This window comes from Lingula anatina, chromosome 1, assembly GCF_051362555.1.
Source record: "Lingula anatina isolate TDL-2025a chromosome 1, LinAna3.0, whole genome shotgun sequence".
Classification (NCBI taxonomy): domain Eukaryota; kingdom Metazoa; phylum Brachiopoda; class Lingulata; order Lingulida; family Lingulidae; genus Lingula; species Lingula anatina.
This window is the reverse complement of record NC_141767.1, coordinates 27,789,009-27,811,494: the sequence shown is the minus strand read 5'-3', so window position 1 is coordinate 27,811,494 and position 22,486 is coordinate 27,789,009. Positions and strand designations below refer to the sequence as shown.

At 34.6% G+C, this 22,486-nt stretch overlaps 1 protein-coding gene across 12 annotated transcripts in view; it reads left to right on the top strand.

Moving 5' to 3' along the window:
• LOC106162653 (CREB-regulated transcription coactivator 1) overlaps positions 1-22,486 on the top strand; it is a 34,460-nt gene that overhangs the window by 3,404 nt on the left and 8,570 nt on the right. For 2 of the 12 annotated variants that reach the window (XM_013540048.2, XM_013539998.2), the window contains exons 3-9: positions 11,229-11,342; positions 13,797-13,861; positions 15,796-15,884; positions 16,838-16,861; positions 19,276-19,343; positions 19,615-19,661; positions 20,033-20,068. In XM_013540048.2, the coding sequence (XP_013395502.2) occupies positions 11,229-11,342; positions 13,797-13,861; positions 15,796-15,884; positions 16,838-16,861; positions 19,276-19,343; positions 19,615-19,661; positions 20,033-20,068 (443 nt within the window). The remainder of the gene's footprint in view (positions 1-11,228; positions 11,343-13,796; positions 13,862-15,795; positions 15,885-16,837; positions 16,862-19,275; positions 19,344-19,614; positions 19,662-20,032; positions 20,069-22,486) is intronic. The other 10 variants (XM_024074536.2, XM_013540015.2, XM_013540007.2 and 7 more) reach the window with 10 other exon arrangements.

The window sequence follows — 22,486 nt, the reverse complement described above, 5'->3', positions numbered from 1 at the left end:
CATTCAGACGGCAGGATGATGCATAGCGATGACATAAGTTTTTACATAATATCGTGTGTTGCAATATTTATACTATTCAAGGAGAATTTTGACTATGAGTATTTGGTAAAACATTATTAATGAGCCACATGAGCAGTTTTTTTAAAAAAGGTATTACAGAATGTTTGGGCAATTCAGGTTTTGTTAAGTACTGGTGATTAGTTATTATTGCAATAAGGTTCAAGAAGTGTGTAATATGAATGTTCAGACTAAGTACAGAGCATTGATGAATAGATTGTTTTACCTGTGTAGTGCTGTTGTACCTTTTTTTGTCAGTGATATAGTACAGCTGCACTCAAATAGAATATTAATTCTAAGGTGAAATAGGTTTTTGCTGTCACTGAAAAGACAGAAAGTATGTAGTGTTACCTAAACGTAGTCACCAGAGCAGCTTGAGGTGCCAAGCACACAAAATAAATCATGAATGTTTCTTTCCAACTCTCTATATTGTGTCTATGACAACAGGTTGTGGTTGTAAAAGGTTTGTAGTTTGCCACAATGTCGGAGGCAGGGACGTCAGCACAGCATGGAGCTCTTAGCATTTCTTCTACGGCTGCTGTGTACATTTCAGTCAGGTTAATGATTAGGCTCTCAAGCAGTGTATACTGATGTACTTACTAGTGGTTGGCCTGCGCACATGGGAAAATCTTAATATGTATCAAGTCAGTGTTTGATGTGATTGCTCTTCCCATTGGAGACCTTCTTGTTGGCAGTTGTCAAATTCTAACATGAATTAAGCGTTCCATTTTCAAGATCAGCTACCATGCTTGTTGTCAGTGGAAATGTGCTGCGTCATGTAAACTATATCATCAGGAAGACTGAAACTGAACCTGGAGAGATAAAGTCTGGTGCTGAGTTTATGTAAAAAATTTACATATATCCTGTTGTTTCATTTATTGTACCACCAGCGTTAGCGCTGGCGGTACACATGGTTTCGGTCTCGTCCGGATCGTTCCGCCGGCTCCGCCGGCTCCGCCGGTTCCGCCGGCTCCGCCGGCTCCGCCGGACGGCTACCGTTACCGCTTCTCCTCCTAGACGGTAAGGCCCCCCATACCCATCTCATGGATTTAGGTCACCTATAATCTCAACTCGTTCCACGTAAAATTTGGGCTTTGTCGGTATTGGGGTCTGGGTGTGGCACTCATTGCAATGCACCCTTGTCTAAAAATGGCAAAATTAAATGCTAATTATCTACCCTACGGAAGGAGTTATGGGAAAAATTTCTATAGACGGCTTTCCAAAAGTCATATGTGTAGATTTCAAATATACCCTTGGATTTGACCTTTGACCTTTACTTCAAGGTCAAATGGGCCAAAATTTTCAAAAAAATTTCATTTTTTACGAAAAAAAATTTTTTTGCCCTGTTATTCAGACACCACACAGACTTAACCAATAATATTATTGGAAAGTGTTACCCTTCAGGTCATCTTTCATCTCCATGAATTTGGGGTCAATCGGTGCATTTTCACGGGAGTAGCGGCCATAAGATACCGAAACTGAAAACTGTCTCTAATTCGGGAACCGTTAATGCTAGAGACCCATTCTTTTTTGCATTTTGTAGAGCATGTAAAGCCCAACACTGGAGGTGGTCTCGGTTTTTTTGTATTCCATACGGTTTTCGAGTTACGCTGTATCAAAAAGTACATATTGGTGGTAAAAGCAAAATGTGCAGTACGGTAATGGATAATAAATTTTGAACTCTGGAAAAATAAAACATTAGGCTTGGCAAAGCAGACAACTTGTGTTCAAAAATGACATAATTTCATCAAATTTGAACTTCTGAAACTTCAGAGCACCTCCTATTTCAAGAATTTTGACCAAAATGACATTTTCTTTATTTTAATTAATTTTTTTTGTACGAAATTTAAGGCACATTATGGTAACTCCAAAATTATAGCATTTAGTCCCTTATATCTCCAAAACTGGCAGAGATAGGTCTATAGTTACTATTGAAGTTGGATAGGAAGTCATATACTGGCAATCTATATGTGACCTTAAAATTGACCTTTGACCTACTTTTCACCATGAACTGAACTTTGCAAATTTTTCTTCCCTTTTATCTCCAAAACTGGCAGAGATAGGCCCATAGTTACTATTGAACTTGAATAGGAAGTCATATACTGGCAATCTATATGTGACCTTAAAATTGACCTTTGACCTACTTTTCACCATAAACTGAACTTTGCAAATTTTGCTTTCCTTTTATCTCCAAAACTGGCTGAGATAGGTCCGTAGTTACTATTGAACTTGAATAGGAAGTCATATACTGGCAATCTAAATGTGACCTTAAAATTGACCTTTGACCTACTTTTCACCATAAACTGAACTTTGCAAAATTTGCTTCCGTTTTATCTCCAAAACTGGCAGAGATAGGTCCATAGTTACTATTGAACTTGAATAGGAAGTCATATACTGGCAATCTAAATGTGACCTTAAAATTGACCTTTGACCTACTTTTCACCATGAACTGAACTTTGCAAATTTTGCTTCCCTTTTATCTCCAAAACTGGCAGAGATAGGTCCATAGTTACTACTGAACTTGAATAGGAAGTCATATACTGGCAATTAAATGTGACCTTAAAATTGACCTTTGACCTACTTTTCACCATGAACTGAACTTTGCATGTAAAGCCCAATACTGGAGGTGGTCTCGGGTTTTTTTGTATTCCATACGGTTTTCGAGTTACGCTGTATCAAAAAGTACATATTGGTGGTAAGCAAAAATGTGCAGTACGGTAATGGATAATAAATTTTGAACTCTGGAAAAATAAAACATAAGGCTTGGCAAAGCAGACAATGTGTTCAAAAATGACATTATTTCATCAAACTTGAACTTCTGAAACTTCAGAGCACCTCCTATTTCAAGAATTTTGACCAAAATGACATTTTCTTTATTTTAATTAATTTTTTCTGTACGAAATTTAAGGCACATTATGGTAACTCCAAAATTATAACATTTAGTCCCTTATATCTCCAAAACTGGCAGAGATAGGTCCATAGTTACTATTGAACTTGAATAGGAAGTCATATACTGACAATCTAAATGTGACCTTAAAATTGACCTTTGACCTACTTTTCACCATGAACTGAACTTTGCAAATTTTGCTTCCCTTTTATCTCCAAAACTGGCAGAGATAGGTCCATAGTTACTATTGAACTTGAATAGGAAGTCATATACCGGCAATCTAAATGTGACCTTAAAATTGACCTTTGACCTACTTTTCACCATGAACTGAACTTTGCATGTAAAGCCTAATACTGGAGGTGGTCTCGGTTTTTTTGTATTCCATACGGTTTTCGAGTTACGCTGTATCAAAAAGTACATATTGGTGGTAAAAGCAAAATGTGCAGTACGGTAATGGATAATAAATTTTGAACTCTGGAAAAATAAAACATAAGGCTTGGCAAAGCAGACAACTTGTGTTCAAAAATGACATTATTTCATCAAACTTGAACTTCTGAAACTTCAGAGCACCTCCTATTTCAAGAATTTTGACCAAAATGACATTTTCTTTATTTTAATTAATTTTTTCTGTACGAAATTTAAGGCACATTATGGTAACTCCAAAATTATAACATTTAGTCCCTTATATCTCCAAAACTGGCAGAGATAGGTTCATAGTTACTATTGAACTTGAATAGGAAGTCATATACTGGCAATCTAAATGTGACCTTAAAATTGACCTTTGACCTACTTTTCACCATGAACTGAACTTTGCAAATTTTGCTTCCCTTTTATCTCCAAAACTGGCAGAGATAGGTCCATAGTTACTATTGAACTTGAATAGGAAGTCATATACTGGCAATATAAATGTGACCTTAAAATTGACCTTTGACCTACTTTTCACCATGAACTGATAGGTCCATAGTTACTATTGAACTTGAATAGGAAGTCATATACTGGCAATCTAAATGTGACCTTAAAATTGACCTTTGACCTACTTTTCACCATGAACTGAACTTTGCAAATTTTGCTTCCCTTTTATCTCCAAAACTGGCAGAGATAGGTCCATAGTTACTACTGAACTTGAATAGGAAGTCATATACTGGCAATTAAATGTGACCTTAAAATTGACCTTTGACCTACTTTTCACCATGAACTGAACTTTGCATGTAAAGCCCAATACTGGAGGTGGTCTCGGGTTTTTTTGTATTCCATACGGTTTTCGAGTTACGCTGTATCAAAAAGTACATATTGGTGGTAAGCAAAAATGTGCAGTACGGTAATGGATAATAAATTTTGAACTCTGGAAAAATAAAACATAAGGCTTGGCAAAGCAGACAATGTGTTCAAAAATGACATTATTTCATCAAACTTGAACTTCTGAAACTTCAGAGCACCTCCTATTTCAAGAATTTTGACCAAAATGACATTTTCTTTATTTTAATTAATTTTTTCTGTACGAAATTTAAGGCACATTATGGTAACTCCAAAATTATAACATTTAGTCCCTTATATCTCCAAAACTGGCAGAGATAGGTCCATAGTTACTATTGAACTTGAATAGGAAGTCATATACTGACAATCTAAATGTGACCTTAAAATTGACCTTTGACCTACTTTTCACCATGAACTGAACTTTGCAAATTTTGCTTCCCTTTTATCTCCAAAACTGGCAGAGATAGGTCCATAGTTACTATTGAACTTGAATAGGAAGTCATATACCAGCAATCTAAATGTGACCTTAAAATTGACCTTTGACCTACTTTTCACCATGAACTGAACTTTGCATGTAAAGCCTAATACTGGAGGTGGTCTCGGTTTTTTTGTATTCCATACGGTTTTCGAGTTACGCTGTATCAAAAAGTACATATTGGTGGTAAAAGCAAAATGTGCAGTACGGTAATGGATAATAAATTTTGAACTCTGGAAAAATAAAACATAAGGCTTGGCAAAGCAGACAACTTGTGTTCAAAAATGACATTATTTCATCAAACTTGAACTTCTGAAACTTCAGAGCACCTCCTATTTCAAGAATTTTGACCAAAATGACATTTTCTTTATTTTAATTAATTTTTTCTGTACGAAATTTAAGGCACATTATGGTAACTCCAAAATTATAACATTTAGTCCCTTATATCTCCAAAACTGGCAGAGATAGGTTCATAGTTACTATTGAACTTGAATAGGAAGTCATATACTGGCAATCTAAATGTGACCTTAAAATTGACCTTTGACCTACTTTTCACCATGAACTGAACTTTGCAAATTTTGCTTCCCTTTTATCTCCAAAACTGGCAGAGATAGGTCCATAGTTACTATTGAACTTGAATAGGAAGTCATATACTGGCAATATAAATGTGACCTTAAAATTGACCTTTGACCTACTTTTCACCATGAACTGATAGGTCCATAGTTACTATTGAACTTGAATAGGAAGTCATATACTGGCAATCTAAATGTGACCTTAAAATTGACCTTTGACCTACTTTTCACCATGAACTGAACTTTGCAAATTTTGCTTCCCTTTTATCTCCAAAACTGGCAGAGATAGGTCCATAGTTACTACTGAACTTGAATAGGAAGTCATATACTGGCAATTAAATGTGACCTTAAAATTGACCTTTGACCTACTTTTCACCATGAACTGAACTTTGCATGTAAAGCCCAATACTGGAGGTGGTCTCGGGTTTTTTTGTATTCCATACGGTTTTCGAGTTACGCTGTATCAAAAAGTACATATTGGTGGTAAAAGCAAAATGTGCAGTACGGTAATGGATAATAAATTTTGAACTCTGGAAAAATAAAACATAAGGCTTGGCAAAGCAGACAACTTGTGTTCAAAAATGACATTATTTCATCAAACTTGAACTTCTGAAACTTCAGAGCACCTCCTATTTCAAGAATTTTGACCAAAATGACATTTTCTTTATTTTAATTAATTTTTTCTGTACGAAATTTAAGGCACATTATGGTAACTCCAAAATTATAACATTTAGTCCCTTATATCTCCAAAACTGGCAGAGATAGGTTCATAGTTACTATTGAACTTGAATAGGAAGTCATATACTGGCAATATAAATGTGACCTTAAAATTGACCTTTGACCTACTTTTCACCATGAACTGAACTTTGCAAATTTTGCTTCCCTTTTATCTCCAAAACTGGCAGAGATAGGTCCATAGTTACTATTGAAATTGAATAGGAAGTCATATACTGGCAATCTAAATGTGACCTTAAAATTGACCTTTGACCTACTTTTCACCATGAACTGAACTTTGCAAATTTTGCTTCCCTTTTATCTCCAAAACTGGCAGAGATAGGTCCATAGTTACTATTGAACTTGAATAGGAAGTCATATACTGGCAATCTAAATGTGACCTTAAAATTGACCTTTGACCTACTTTTCACCATGAACTGAACTTTGCAAATTTTGCTTCCCTTTTATCTCCAAAACTGGCAGAGATAGGTCCATAGTTACTATTGAACTTGAATAGGAAGTCATATACTGGCAATCTAAATGTGACCTTAAAATTGACCTTTGACCTACTTTTCACCATGAACTGAACTTTGCAAATTTTGCTTCCCTTTTATCTCCAAAACTGGCAGAGATAGGTCCATAGTTACTATTGAACTTGAATAGGAAGTCATATACTGGCAATATAAATGTGACCTTAAAATTGACCTTTGACCTACTTTTAACCATGAACTGATAGGTCCATAGTTACTATTGAACTTGAATAGGAAGTCATATACTGGCAATCTAAATGTGACCTTAAAATTGACCTTTGACCTACTTTTCACCATGAACTGAACTTTGCAAATTTTGCTTCCCTTTTATCTCCAAAACTGGCAGAGATAGGTCCATAGTTACTATTGAAATTGAATAGGAAGTCATATACTGGCAATCTAAATGTGACCTTAAAATTGACCTTTGACCTACTTTTCACCATGAACTGAACTTTGCAAATTTTGCTTCCCTTTTATCTCCAAAACTGGCAGAGATAGGTCCATAGTTACTATTGAACTTGAATAGGAAGTCATATACTGGCAATCTAAATGTGACTTTAAAATTGACCTTTGACCTACTTTTCACCATGAACTGAACTTTGCAAATTTTGCTTCCCTTTTATCTCCAAAACTGGCAGAGATAGGTCCATAGTTACTATTGAACTTGAATAGGAAGTCATATACTGGCAATCTAAATGTGACCTTAAAATTGACCTTTGACCTACTTTTCACCATGAACTTAACTTTGCAAATTTTGCTTCCCTTTTATCTCCAAAACTGGCAGAGATAGGTCCATAGTTACTATTGAACTTGAATAGGAAGTCATATACTGGCAATATAAATGTGACCTTAAAATTGACCTTTGACCTACTTTTCACCATGAACTGAACTTTGCAAATTTTGCTTTCCTTTTATCTCCAAAACTGGCAGAGATAGGTCCATCGTTACTATTGAACTTGAATAGAAAGTCATATACTGGCAATCTAAATGTGACCTTGAAATTGACCTTTGACCTACTTTTCACCATGAACTGAATTTTGCAAATTTTGCTTCCGTTTTATCTCCAAAACTGACAGAGATAGGTCCATAGTTATTATTAAACTTGAATAGGAAGTCCTATACTGGCAATATAAGTGTGACCTTGAAATTGACCTTTGACCTACTTTTTATCATGAACTGAACTTTTTTTCTCTTTTAACTTCAAACTTGACAGAGATAGGTTCATAGTTATTCTTGAACTTGAATATGAAGTCATATACTGGCAATTTACTGTGACCTTGAAATTGACCCTTGACCTACCTTACGAAGAACTTAAATTTGATTGTACCATATATGTTTTTTGCAATAGTTTAAAAATTCTTGTTGATTGCATTTTTACAGCTTGTCAAGCACAAAACTGGTGGCTGTGTCCCTTATTTTGTGTATGTGGGGGTCTATACGAATGCGCTTGCTCCAGCTGGTGGTACAATATTCGGAGGCGGTATCGCCTCTCTGATCCTCTAGTTTATTTATTTATTTTTTGTTCTTTTGTCAAGGTCCCTGATGTCAGAATTTGAAGATTGTAATGGATTTAGCTGGCACTATACCAAACTCATTTATTGGGTATTATATCCTGTGCACTTGCATATAACTATGTACAATATGTGCTGCACTGAGAAGGAGAGTCAGTTTTGTTTTTTATGAGGCCAGTTTTAACAATTATTTGAATCTTATATACAGTAACTGTGTTAAGACATTACAAGAAGTTAATAGCCCAGGGCAAGTCAGTTGATGCAAATTCAAGGTCCTAGAAAGGAGATCAAGTGCATTTTTCGTTTGATGTGATATGGCAAAAAGAACAAAGTTAATGTTAGAACTTGCTCTTCCATTACAGTCATGTCAAGTGTGGTTCACATGAAGGCTAATCGATAGTGTCAAATGGTTTCTATTTTTCATTGATAAAAAGGCAAATGATCTCATTTGATTTCTCTGATCATGTTTTGTGTGAATTTTTTGTGTGATTTTGTTTATTGTTTTTTTTTGTAAAGCGACACACACTTGGGAAGTAAAACCCAACTAGAATATAATATGCAGTCCTTTAAGCTATACATGTTAACATGTATTTATCAGACCACCTGCTATTTCAGTACTTGGGTTCTTGACAGATTCAAGAGATCATAATGCCTTTTCAGATATAACCACATGCTTAAAACATATTCTAAAAGGTGGTTTTAAAATACAGATAAAACCAGAGGAATGAATGGTTACACTAACAAAATAATATTAATAATACATTGGCAAATAGATAAGACAGCTAAAAATAGCCCAGTCCAGTAGATTAAGGGATTATTCTTGGTTGTAATGTTCTATAAATATCCATTGAACCAATGTGTCTGACTGATTCATTTCACACACCGGTTGACCATTTTCATGGAATATACAACCCAATATTGGACATTCTTAATATTTTTGGAGCACGGGGCTTACATGGGGATATCAAAAGGGTTTGAGCCTGACACCAAAAGGACAAAATATTTTGTTTTTATTCTGGAATGTTTTTCAACATGGTCCCCTTCCAATTCCACACACTTGTTCTGTCAAGTTTGCCAGTCACTGATACCTGCTCTGTAGACATCAACTTCCTGGGTCCTGCTCTGTAGACATCAACATCCTGGGTCCTGTAACCAGCCCTCCACAATTCCTCCTCCTCAATTTTCTGTACCCAAAGGTGTTTTTTTCAGCCTGGGAAAGAGGTAGTTAGTATGTTAATGAGGCTATACTAGTATCTGGAAAATAGGGTAGGTGAGGGAAGAGCCACGCCCACACATATCTTCTACCATAACTATGCTGGCATGGACTGGTACATTGTCCTTTTTTTTTGGGGGGGGGGGGTATGTCTTTTCCACTTTGCTTTGTAAGTTTATAATTGTAGCCTGCCAGCAATAAGAACCTACATGTAATCAGTAGCTATACATACAACATTATCAAAGCCACAGAAATGAAGGTTATATTGTTACCTTTATTATTTATTGATGTAGATAAAATTGATGTAGGTAAAATCCAAGTTCACTTAGGTTGTGCAGTATGTCCATGGCAAATCTGTGTATAGAAATGGGATTTAATGTGAAAATTTATCAGGAAAACATTGGATAACATCTGCTATAATTCACATGCTTTAAAGAAGATTTATCAAAATCTGTTTTATTCATATTCACCAGCCAAAGCTAACTTTCGGTAATCTTATTTGTCAACAATGATTTCCAATAATATATAGACCATAATTCTATTCAAATAACAACCTGGAAATTCTCAATGAATATATACCCTAAGAGATAAAGTATACTTAAGGGAATGGTGTGCTTTTATTCTGAATCCTCACTGACAGTACTGTTAGTAAGTGTTTGAGTAGCTTGGCCTTAATGTAAGTTTTTTTTTTGTTAATGGCTTCAGTGGTATTGTCTCAGCTATTGTGTTTTGATATTTGGAATAAAAGGCACAGGTTTCCATCTTAAAGTTTCTTTAAACCTATCAAATATTAAGTGTATTCTTATTGCTGAAGCCACCAGACCCAGCACACTGCAGTAGAACCACAAATATTAACAGTGGAAATGTTTTAAAAAAGAAGTTTCTGGTTCTCTGCATTGATCATTAAAGGCATCAGTATATTTTGTCTTGTATTTTGCTACTGAAGCATGAATAAGTATGTTACAAAAGTAAACCTATCACTTCAGTGTTAGTTGTTTTGCGCTGTATGTGTGTTTGATTTGGTTTACAAATGTGACCTACTTCTCAGTTTTCAGGTCATAAATCTTACAAATTTTCCTTGCAACAGAGCAGGATTCTTAAAGGCTTCCAATATTTTGGAAATTAAAAAAGGATAAATTTATGTAGAGGATATGTTGCTCCACGTCATTTTTTCAGGTGCCATATAATATCATTATTCTTACTCAGCATGATACATTGATATATTGGAATGTCACTGATCTCACTGATCTCATTTATTTAACTTTTTTGTTTAGATGTAGATGTATCTGTTTTCCAATTGTTTTGAGTGATGCAGCACAATGTATTATTATTATTATTATTATTATTATTATTATTATTATTATTATTATTATTATTATTATTTCAAACAAAGATAATTGTTTAAAGAAACAGTGCCTGCTCTATACAGGATGACTGATGAGAGTACAGGAGTCCCTGTTCAGCTTGATTTCACTTGTGGTCAGTCACTTCCTTGTTTTTTAATAGCCTCTGCTTCTTGGCAGTCATTGCTAACATCCTGCTGGATGGCATAGACCTTGGTTACCTTGATTAAGCTAATTCAGCGTGGTTATCTTGCCTTTGCTGTCTGAGAAACCATTATGAAACAGTTTATATTTTTATCAATATCACTATGTTTGCTAACCTGAGTATGTGGCAGTTTGCTTGGAACCAGGTTGCCATAGATACTAATTCATGATCTGATTATGAGATTGTTTTTCTCTTTTGTTGATATAAAGATCTGTTTCAATCTCTCTTCCTCTTTCATCCCCTCTCTTCAATAAGTTTAACTTTTCAATAGGATAGTTTAAAATGTATTGGAAGTGAAAGCTGAAAGTGAAGATTGGTCAATATAAAAAAGTCAGTTGCATCCATGATCTTGTCTGTCATTCAGCTTTGTCTCCTTGTACATTGTTTAACCAGTGCTTGTAGGGAATTGAATTTGATTTAATATGTGACTAATATTAACACTGAAGTTGTTATATCTTTTCTTCTAGAGTGCTCTCCACAGCCTGGATGAAATGAAACATGGACGACAAACAATTGTGGACCGACTGCACAATAGGAGCAGATCACGAGAATTAGCCATGCATAGGAGAACTTTTCCTAGAGTATCCTTTACTAGAAGGCAAAAGTACATTTAACCCAAGAGTACTGAAGCTGTTTTCAAAAGACCTGTCTGCATCCAATATTTCACAAGTTGGAAAATATTTATGAATTTACCCTATTACAATTGACAAATTTTGTGCAGGTGCCAAGCATTTCTTCCACAGGTTATGGTTTTTCCATCTGAAAAATGTTGAAAAATACATGTTTTGTATGAAATATTCCTGTATTTATCTATTATTTAGACATTTATTTTCTAATTGGTCTGAAGCCTTTACCACCTCAGTGTAAAGTACCCTCTGGCTTTTCAGAAACATGGACCCTCTTCTTGTGCTCCTTTCTTCCACATTGTTGGTAAAACCAAAACATTTTTTTTGAAGATGGTCAGTAAAGAAATGATCTTCTGTAAGTAACACGTATAAAATGTGTAGCCCTTGGCAACACCCTAGAGTACCAAGCCAATACAATATCTTTCATTATAACAATATGACATACATTTTGATATCAAATTACACTCCTGATGTGCCACATTCCCACCGATATCCTTTTCAATTAGGAGAACATGCCAAGATATGGTATGAATATGTCATCACAGGTTTATCTTTTCTGTATGCAGTAGACTTCACATCACTTGGACACTTTAGGACCCAAAGGATTTGCAATAAAAAAACTTCTGACACAAATTAACTACAAGTTTAATCACTGACGTGAAACTTGTAATAAGTTTGTGAAAAAAGATTATTTTATTGCTGATATTTACTGAATTGATGAAACTTTTTAAGTGACCAAATTGATGAAACTTTTTAAGTGACCACAAAATTTATTCAGGTTATATAGGTTCGAGTAGGGCAATGTTCAAATGCAGTGTACACACTTACCTTCATGTCTAGAATTTCAATTTCATAGCCCAGTGACAGCACATGCTTCTGTAGTTGCAATGTTTGGACTGTAGATTGCATTCAAACTTCCTGCAGGTATGCCAAAGACAGAACTTAATGGGTTATTGGACACACTTGGAAAGATTTAAGATCACAGGGAAATTGTAAAGAAATATCTTACATTGGGTAATCAGGGAAAGTTCAGTGATGTTTTACAGCTAGAGAATTGATGATTTATCTGTATCATTAATATGCCTTCTCTTAAAACACCACTCCTGTGCATCATTGAATAATTCACAAATTTTCTTCAAAGTACTCATGTGTGTCGCCTTTGTAATCTGGGCATAGTTGTACATATAATTTAACAGCTACACATTAATAGATAAACATAGATAAGGCTACTTGTCCTATATGATAGATATATATCTTTGTGTAATACCAATGCCCTATATTGGTGATTATCTATTTATTGGCATAAAAGCAGATAAAAAAATTTAGAGGTTGACAAGAAATTATACACAGAATCGTTGGCCAATGTCAAATAAAAAAAGAGGATATACATTTGAGTTCACAAATCCTTATATCAGCTGGGAGTGCATGTATGATTAACTATTTAAGGTGGTTATTTAAGGTATAGACACTCCACTTAATATGATGAACGATAAATTTATTTGCAACTTCATGGATTTTGTCATATAATAGTCCAACTGCCTAAAGGTTCGAGATGGTAAAAACACTATGCCTTCAAGAGTGCCCATGACCTCTCTGGAAAAAAAAAAAACCAAATTATCTAGGACGTGCTTCCATTTGAACTACCTGGTTAACAGTATTATAGATTGTTCACACTGGATTCTAAAAGGTTCTTGATATAAGGAAGTCTGTATTAATCCCTCTGGGAAACGAAAGCTTATTTTAAAATATGCAGTCTGTTAAGTCTGGTAAGTAATATTGTACAGCATATGGTAAATTTGAGCTTTTGTAGGATATTTTGTAGAGGAGTTTTCTTAAAAAAAAAGAGATAATAAGGTGAAATATTTCAAAATCATTAAGTAGTAAATTAATCTTTTCATTTACAACAGCATTTTAGTATGATCATTTATGATTCACACAAGGATATATTTTTTCATATCAGTGCATTAATAATAATTTCTTTGTTTTACCATTAATCAAACATTCAGTGCAGTAATGATCTGGTGTGACCAAGATATTGACTGCAGGCCTACCTAACTACACCCCTAAAAATGGCAGCTCTGACCTCCCTCCTCACTAAAAACTTAGAAGCCAAAGGGAAATAAAGCATATTCAGTATATGGTAAAGTGTGCCAATTTGCTAGTTTGTTCCGTAAGATGTACCTTCTGTCATGGAAATAAAGCAGCCATGAACTCACCTGACCTTAAATTTTACTGTGGTTGAAGTGGATTGCTTTCTTTTGATAAAAGGTGACCAGATCGATACCTTTATGCATGTTGTACATATTTTTTTTTGACATCCTATCCTTTTGTTTCGTGTACTATTGTACTAGTTTTTTAATTTGTAACATTGATCATTGTTGTGTAATTATGACCTTAACCAGTGTACAGGTGGATCATTCGCCATATGGTAACGCATATTTAACCCCACCACAGATGGGCGAAGGATGGAGAAGGTAAGCACTATCAGTCGGTGATTAATGATTTATTCTTTTTATAAAGATTATATATCATAAAAAGAATAATATCATAAGATCATGTGAACATAGAAGGGGGATGTGCCGCATCTGTCACATGAATTGGATTCTCTTTTTGAGAACATGAGGTGTCACATTTCAGTTTGAGGGGGTGAGGGTTACTTTAAAACCAAGCTTGTTGGCCACATGTTCAAGTTGAAGCATACTAATGGTAAATGATATTGTAATTTTTTAGACTTTTTTGAAAAAAATAAATAAACAAAAAAGATAAGTTTGCTGATGATATAATGATAACAGTTGATTTATTTATTTATTCATGTTCACACTCACTGGGGCAGCTATTGAATTCAAAAAGGGTGATCGTGGATTTTTTTCCTCCAAACTCCATTTCTCATGATTTTCTCATTTTGATTGTCTAGAAATTCTACATATATGCACCATTTTAAACCTGGGAAATTCCTGGAAAATTACAAATTTCAAAAACAATATTATCACTGGTGTGTAGTTTATAGATGTATTCTATAGGCCAAGGAACGTTTAGATAGAGTAATGTCCATTAGCTGACATTTGCTCACCTGACTAAATGATATGACACTGATATATGCAGGCAGTTTTGATAGATATTGTGTTAGTGATAAGATAAAAAAATGGGCTGGGTGGTTTTGATGAATTGTGTAAGTAGCTGCTAAGCTCAAGTTTTTTTGGGGTGGATTGAGCAAAATATATTTTCAGCAGTTGTTGATTATGTTACAGTCTCTAATCAATTCCATTTGCTTCTAGAATACAAATCTGATCAAATCTGATTTCACTGTTCTAGCTGTAGCAGCTTTGGTTTTGCATGTCAAGTCGTAAAATGATACATCAATTAGAAACACTTATGCCCATGTTTTTACAGGTAACATTTAAAAAAAAAAGCTTGCGAAACATGACCACCATGCGGTCTATGTGTGGTATAATAGTGCCACTGAGCCAGTATTGTATTGTACAATGCAATCCCATGGTCTTAGGTTTCTGCACAGTATACTGCAGACCAGTACCCAGCTTTCTGCTTATCTACACGGCAGTGCTGGAAGAGAGACCTAGACAGAAGGCATTTCCCAAGGTCATGGGAATAAGGAAACCAGGAAAAAAAAAGGATTGATCGATTTTTTTTACTAATAGGTTGGCTGTGCTGCCTTCAATATTTATATATAAGTTCCCAATATATATAGCATCTCTGTAAATAGCCTCTAACAGAAATATATCAGCTGAAGGGGCAACTGCAGGAACAGGAAAACCTGAGTATTGATCTCTGAGCTAAAGATAACCTAGCTGGTATTCTAGGTTAGATGGTAATCTAGGTTACAGTAGCTTATATTGTAGGTAGACTTACCTTTGGAGGGGGGGGGGGGGCACCAAAGGGGAGGCAGATCATTTCCGCATATACCTGATCAGACCAGATATAGTTATTATAAAGAAATGGTGCATAACCTTTTTGCCAGTAGCTTAAAAACTCACCTAAAGTGGCTAAACTTGTATTTCAATTCACTGTCAGATTGTTAAACTGAAAATTTTAGCTACTTGTTTGAAACCAGAATTTCATGTTTTGCTAAGTGAAAGAGATAAGAACTCCTGATGTTTTGTCCAACTGTTCATCTATTCATTCAGCTCTTTTTGTTTGTACCACTGCAGGTGCACACTTGTACTGCTTACATAATGTATTGTCAACGCTGTTGTAGTTCCTGAAGAAGGTGCCAGAATTATTCTCAATTTTTATATTGGATTTTATTGTTATTGATAATTACGCATAGACAAAGCAAAGGAGTCATTGTTTTGCATACCATTATATACCAAATGAAAACAAGGGAAGGGATTCATTTAAAGCATTCTTGTGTTTGTTATATTATTTATTTAAGTAATTTTATTTTTTTCAGGACAAACTCTGATTCTGCCCTCCACCAAAGTGCCATGGCACCCCCTTCCGAGCAGCTCAGTCCGAACACACCTCCACAGCACAGGCGAAGTAAGTAAGCCAGTTTTCTCTGCCATGCCAGCAGGCAGCACATAAACTGGGCTAACCAGATCTCCATTTCTACCAAATCAAACAAAAACAAAACCCCGTTAATTTCCCAGTGGTGACTATTATCAAGAGGAAGTATCTCTGCGGTAAGATTGCCTTACAAACTGCATGGTTACTGGTCCCCAGTCGTTGTAAGGAGTAAATACCGTGACCATCAGAGTTTAGGACAAGTCCTGTGTTTTGGTAGATATGGAAGTCGTATTTTAAGTGTGATGATTAGGATGCTCTTAATTATAATCTTTTTGCTGGCCTGTTTTACTCTGATATTCACTCTCAGTACCCAGCAGTGGTGTGGAATGAAGAATACAAAAAATACAATACCAGTTATTTCTTTCTTTTTGTTTGGAACCGTGTTTAGTATCATTTGCAATAGATTGATCCAATGTTAATAAAGCAAGATTGAAGAGGTTATGTGTGAAAGTGACTTGCATTGTGCAGTACTGATATCTCATACAACTGACAATTTTTCCCGGGGTAGATCATACTGTATGTGTATGGTAGAGCACATGGAGTAAAACTTATCTAAGTAGAGAAAAAGAAACGGAAGAAAAGAAAAACAACAATATAGCAGCTGTCGAAGTGTTGTATTATGCATAGGATATTTGATGAATTTTAGCAAGAAATTGTATCAGTTGTGGAAAGAAGAATATATCAAGGAAAGTTGGAATGAAGAGACTTTTTTATGCAGAAAATATTAAATAATTTTGGTTTCAGCGTCATTAATGTCAGCTCACAAAAACATAAATAAAAAAGAAATAAAATAAACCTTGTTTCATCAAATTTTGGCACAATTTTTGCCCTGTATTTCTTATGGTGTTCTGGGTATATTACTAACATGATGATTTAAAGAATCTATGTAATTTAAAGTTTCCTTCTTGTTCTTCCCCACCCTCAAGCAGACACCAGTCCAGGGATTGGAGGTATAGCTTGATCCTGTTGCTGAGCTAGAATTACTACTTGTACATCTTTTTTTTTTATCTCTGCCCGCCCATAAGTGGTGATAGTAGAAAACAGTGTTCACTACTTTTTCGGGGGTTACTGAAATTATAGGTGCCTAGCCTTAGATTTTACTCGCAATAAACTCATACTTAACATGTTTCTGGGAGTATAAGCTTACCAACCTTTGTTACATCCTTCTCTGACACTCGCCATAACTATGTAACAATCTGGTAAAATTAAATTGTCCTTAACCCACACTTGAGTATTGGTTCTTTAAACTCTGCCATCACAAAGGGTATCAACCTCTAAGTTGTGCACTATTGTAAACTGTCTCAAGATGGTAGACAGGTGGCGAGGAGTGTCTGGGGATGATAAATTAGATTATTTTTGATGACATTGATTAAATCATGGAGTTTTTTGTACTTTTAAGAAAAAAAAAGATTTTTTGTCACATTCGATAACCATATGCAACTTGTCAGAGATAAATAATGAAAAAAGTATTAAAAGAATAAATAAAAAAAGGAATCAATTTTGATGACCCATGATTGTTGATATTTTTCAATATTGCAAATGTGTTGAAATGAAGTGGTGAACATTGTTGTACAGTGGGCTCAACACAAACTTTGTAAAGGAAAATTAGGCTATTATTATTATTATTTTTATTATTGTCATAATTTTTATTTATTTATTTATTTATTTATTTATTTATTTATTTATTTATTTATTTATTTACTGTAAATACAAAAGAAAACAATGCAAATAGCCTTTGTTTTGCATCAGCCCTTTGCTCTAAATGTTATTTATTCACCTACTTGAACTTCTTGGCACACTTGTCCACAAGGTCCAGGTTAGTTTCATTAATCTCATGCTTTTGTCAGAAATGGATAAGTTACCTATTTAACTGCCAAAGTCAATTAATCAGGCCTTTTAAAGTAATTATTGTCCAGGTTGATTTTCAAAAAAAAAAAGGAAATGGAAAGAAAAGGTAGCATATATGAAAGGATTATTTGATGAATAAAATGGTTATAGAGTCATTTTTAAACTAGCTTCGGAAATACCTCAAACTGAGATTTAGGCATAGTACTTCTAACAAGTTTTGCTGAAGGTTAGAACTTCTGTGTCTAACTTGCCACTGTGCTGTACATATGTGTTCAAACAGTGCAAAGTTAGCCCCACTGACTTCAGTAAATCCAACACAGTGCGGATGTGTATGTATTCTTTATTGAACAAAGTTTGTGTTGGGAATTCCACCTTTGGCATTAGACTGAAGGCATGCTGTTTTATTGGACTTGTATCCTAGTTCAGCACTGGCTGGTTTTACATTACCAGAGTCTCAAAATGCACCAGATGGCTTTGAACGTTCTAACCTTATTTTTCTTTTGGGATTACTTTTTTTATGTGTTGAGTCCACTGTTTAATTTAACCTTTTTTTTTTTTTCTTTTTTGGCATGGGTTCTTAGATAAAGACTTTTCTTTTTGAAATGCTAAGTTGGCGTGCATTTCCTTTCAACATTGGAAGCAACCTCTAATTGTATTACTTTTTTCCTTGTGGATGGGGCTTTGCCCTTATTTAAAGTTCATATCTGTGCAGCAGTGGATTAATTTTGTAGTTCAGTTGTTCAATGGATATACTTTGTTGTTATGGTGGATATTTTTTTGTTTCATAAGGTACCTTTTCTGTTTTTCTATTCTATTTTTCATTTCATATTGACTCCAAGTATTGCATGTTAGTGGATACTCAATAGTAGATGGAAGATCTCTTTTATTTTTATTTCAGTATGGTTAATGGCATGTTTGTCAGGTAGTAGTGTCTTTTAAGTAACTTGACTTACATTTTTAGTGTGTTCACTATAACACTTAAGCATGTCTCCAAAGTATTTCTTCATTTTGTCATTTAAAGTAGAAGATAAAATATCAGTTACTTTGGCTAAATTGGTGACATTTTGATTGAAAAAGTAACTGGGAAATGTGAAATTTGCATTTCAGTATGCTTATTTTTTGTGCACAGAAGCTCATGTTACTTTGGCTGTTCATTTAAAACATTGGGCTGATTATATCCTGTCACATATACCTTACACTTTAAAGTATAAAAAAAAACAGGTTTATATATCTACTTTGATTTTTGCTTCTTGGAATTTTGGTGCCTGAAAAAATCAATCTAAAGTTGATTTATTTTTTAATTTTTACTAATGTATTCACCTCTTACTAAAACATATAAGGTGTACGTTGGGGTTGACTGTTTAAAAAAAAAAAAAAAGCATTAGGGGAAAATTTACAGGTGGTTGCTAATAATCCTCCATATTTTAGGAACAAATGGGCATTAAAAAAATTATATTACATTTTCATAAGCAGGTTCCTTTTGCCTTCCCAGTGTCTAATTATACCTTTGTTTCAGTAGTGGAAGTAATAGGAGAGATGCAAGTGGAGAATCCAGCTATGAAAAATTATTGGGATCCGAAAAAGGTAAGTGAAACTACTGCATGAAAGATAAATTTTTGTTGGTATGTGTATTCCCGGTAGAATTGGACAAAATCCCAGCTGTGTTATTTGAAAATGGGAATTTTTGAGGAAACTGAAATGGTGTGTAAAATTTATGGTTCTTGAATTTGTGTGAGACAAATGACTTGCAGTAGTACTTTGAAGCAAGAGGGAATCTGTCAATGAGAATCAAGGTGCTGAACATGATTGAAGAAAAAAAAATGATGTTTATCATTTTCAATCATTATCCTTGCAGGTTGGTTCGCAGTCACGGCCTAAGTCATGTGAAGTTCCTGGAATCAAGTAAGTACACCGATAAATGCCACTACAAAATATGTAATATGTTGTTTGTTTCCTTGAAATGATGGAAGTATTTATTTTGATACCACTTGTTTATACTGTTTTTATTTATGGTTTTTATTGTGTTATGCTTGTTAGATAAACCATACGGTCATGCTCTTCTGTATCCATGTCTAACACCAATGGCTATATAAATCCAATATTTTTTTCTGCATACATCTTTGCCTCTGATTGAAGTCATTTAGCTTTTTGATCCTGCAAAATTGCACGGTTATTTTCTTATGAAATATTTATTTTTTTACTTTTGTGCTGATATTTTGTATATGGAACCTGTTTGTCTTGTACTCAGCAACCTGCCCATTCCCTTTTTGCAGGAACCATTGGCATTTAAGGAAATTGCATTTAAGAGGGTAAATGACTGACTTGCAGTTCATGATATACCGTGTATTCTTGCTCTCTGCCTCTCTTTCTCACTCATAAACTTTTTCCTCCATCTTTGTGTGTGTGTGTGTGTCTGTATGTGTCTATAGTTCCTGTATACCATCCATATAATATCAACACAATATATTTATTATATATAGATGGTGATTGGTCCTGATGGTCGAAGGTTCCGTGTAGTACCTATAATGCTTTTAGTTGGCATACAACATGACTCACTTATCAGAGTGAGGGAGTTAAGTTATCAGTACAGGGAAGTTCAACCAATCTGAGCATAAGAACGTAATTTAAAATATTATTGCCTCTTTTATTGATGTCATTTTATAAAGTCACTTTTGACCATTTGAAAAGAAAAAGAAGGCTGTGCAAAAGTACCCCAAACTTTGAACAAGAGAACTTAGCTTCATAGATTTGGTCCAAAACATACACATTTTACTTTTTTAATTAGTAAAAGGATACAGATAGCTGTTTCAAAGAATTCAAAAACCTTTCCTCAGCTACATAAGAACTCAGATTGTTTCATGGTAACATGTTACATCCAGGTCGTGCCCTCTTCCCTGGAATTGGACTCTTAAACCACCTCTTTAACAGTCATGAAATTTTCAAGAATTCTTATTCATTTTGCTAATAATTAATATTTTAGAACTATATGTAGTCCCCTACCATACCCCCTTAAATGTGCCCTAGCTGTCCTTACTTGAATAACATTCAAAGAGAATGTGGATTCCCAGTAATGCATTTCCACTAGTTTCTTATAGGACTAAAATAACTTGGACATACCAAGCGATAAACCCAATTAATCACTCTATCAACCATAAAAGATCTGCTTCTTCAAATTTTTAGTTGTAAATTGACTTACATTTCTTATTTGTCCCTCCAGTTTGTAAAACTCTGCTAAATGAGGTAGTACTATGCACGCATTGCATGATCACCACTCTCATGGATGGATGAAGTTGCGTGCACAATTGCACACTTATTAAATGAGTTCCCAAACAACCAAAGTTTACATAATGCACCCCTCAGATAATATAAAATGATGCCCTTTGGTATTTCTCTAAGTTATACTTTTTGAAACTATATGATGGCATTCGGTTGGGATTTGTGGCAAAATTTTGACCTCAAATGCAGCTTTAAGGTTGTGACAAATTTTTGTTTCATAGATCAGTTGTAGCTTACTAAGTTCAAAACAAATGTCTTTGTTTTTTAAATGCTCTCTTTAACCCATTTAAGACAGGGCCAAGCTTAAATCTAAATGAAGTAGCCTAATATGAATACCTGACTCGGAAAGAATGTGTGCTTGTGTGTGTGTGTGTGTGTGACACTGGCTGCCTTTTACTAATGCTACTCTAACCCACCATTCAGCTTGTTTTCAGAGATTAATTCCCAAGTTTGTTTGGTATGTTGTTTTGTTTTGATACCAGTTTTTCTTCAGCGTTTTGTGCAGTGTGCGTATGCTGTGGCTGACATGTCGTCGTCTAACTAGTAATATTTTGCGGAGGACAGGTCTTTACTAACTGTATGGGGGTGACCCAACCCCTCATGTGATGTGTTTATTAGCCAGATTTATTTGAATAGAAATGGGATTTGGGGTTGTGTGCCACATGTTGCAACATTACCATGTATTCCCATGTAATTCCTGGTACTTTTGAAATCCTGGGGAGCTTTTTAAGAATTTCATTTCCAAATATATACACACACCCTTTATGTTCTGTACTAGCTAATCCACTGAGTATGCTTACTGATATCTGGATATGTGTAGATTGATATAAGTAATTATATGGATTTATATAGATTGTTGACATGAATTATATCATCATCTATAAATTCACAGAAAAAAATACTTGATGATAACAGTTTGACAAAATTAATGACCAAAAAGGGAATAACTAGTTATAATTCCTATTGTTTCTTTCTTATGTAAGCAATTAAACTGTCACTGTTAAATGAATTGCTTTGCCACGATTTCACAATTTTGCATGTATAGGTCTAGGAAGATATTTATGTATGGATATATATTATTTTTGAATAGTAAAGTGTATGTGTGTGCTCTGCTAGGCAGGTATTGATCTGGCTTTGCCTAGATTTTGCACTTTTAAAGTGGCAATGTGCTGAAAGGGCTGCATCAGAGGAGGTCCACTGGAACGGGGCTATTGCCCATTGTCTGCAGCTTTACTGCTAAGCATAAAATTGCATGTAAAAAGTCTCTTTCAATTGACACATGGCAAAGGGTTTGTTTAATTAAGACTATACATAAGTATTTTTCAAGTGATCAACTTGATAGGCTTTTTTATGACAGCTTAATGAAATAAGAATGTGATGGTCTCATTTATCTTACATATGTTGCTCCTGTACTGCAATGAAGTACTACTGTTGATACATGTCTGGTTGCA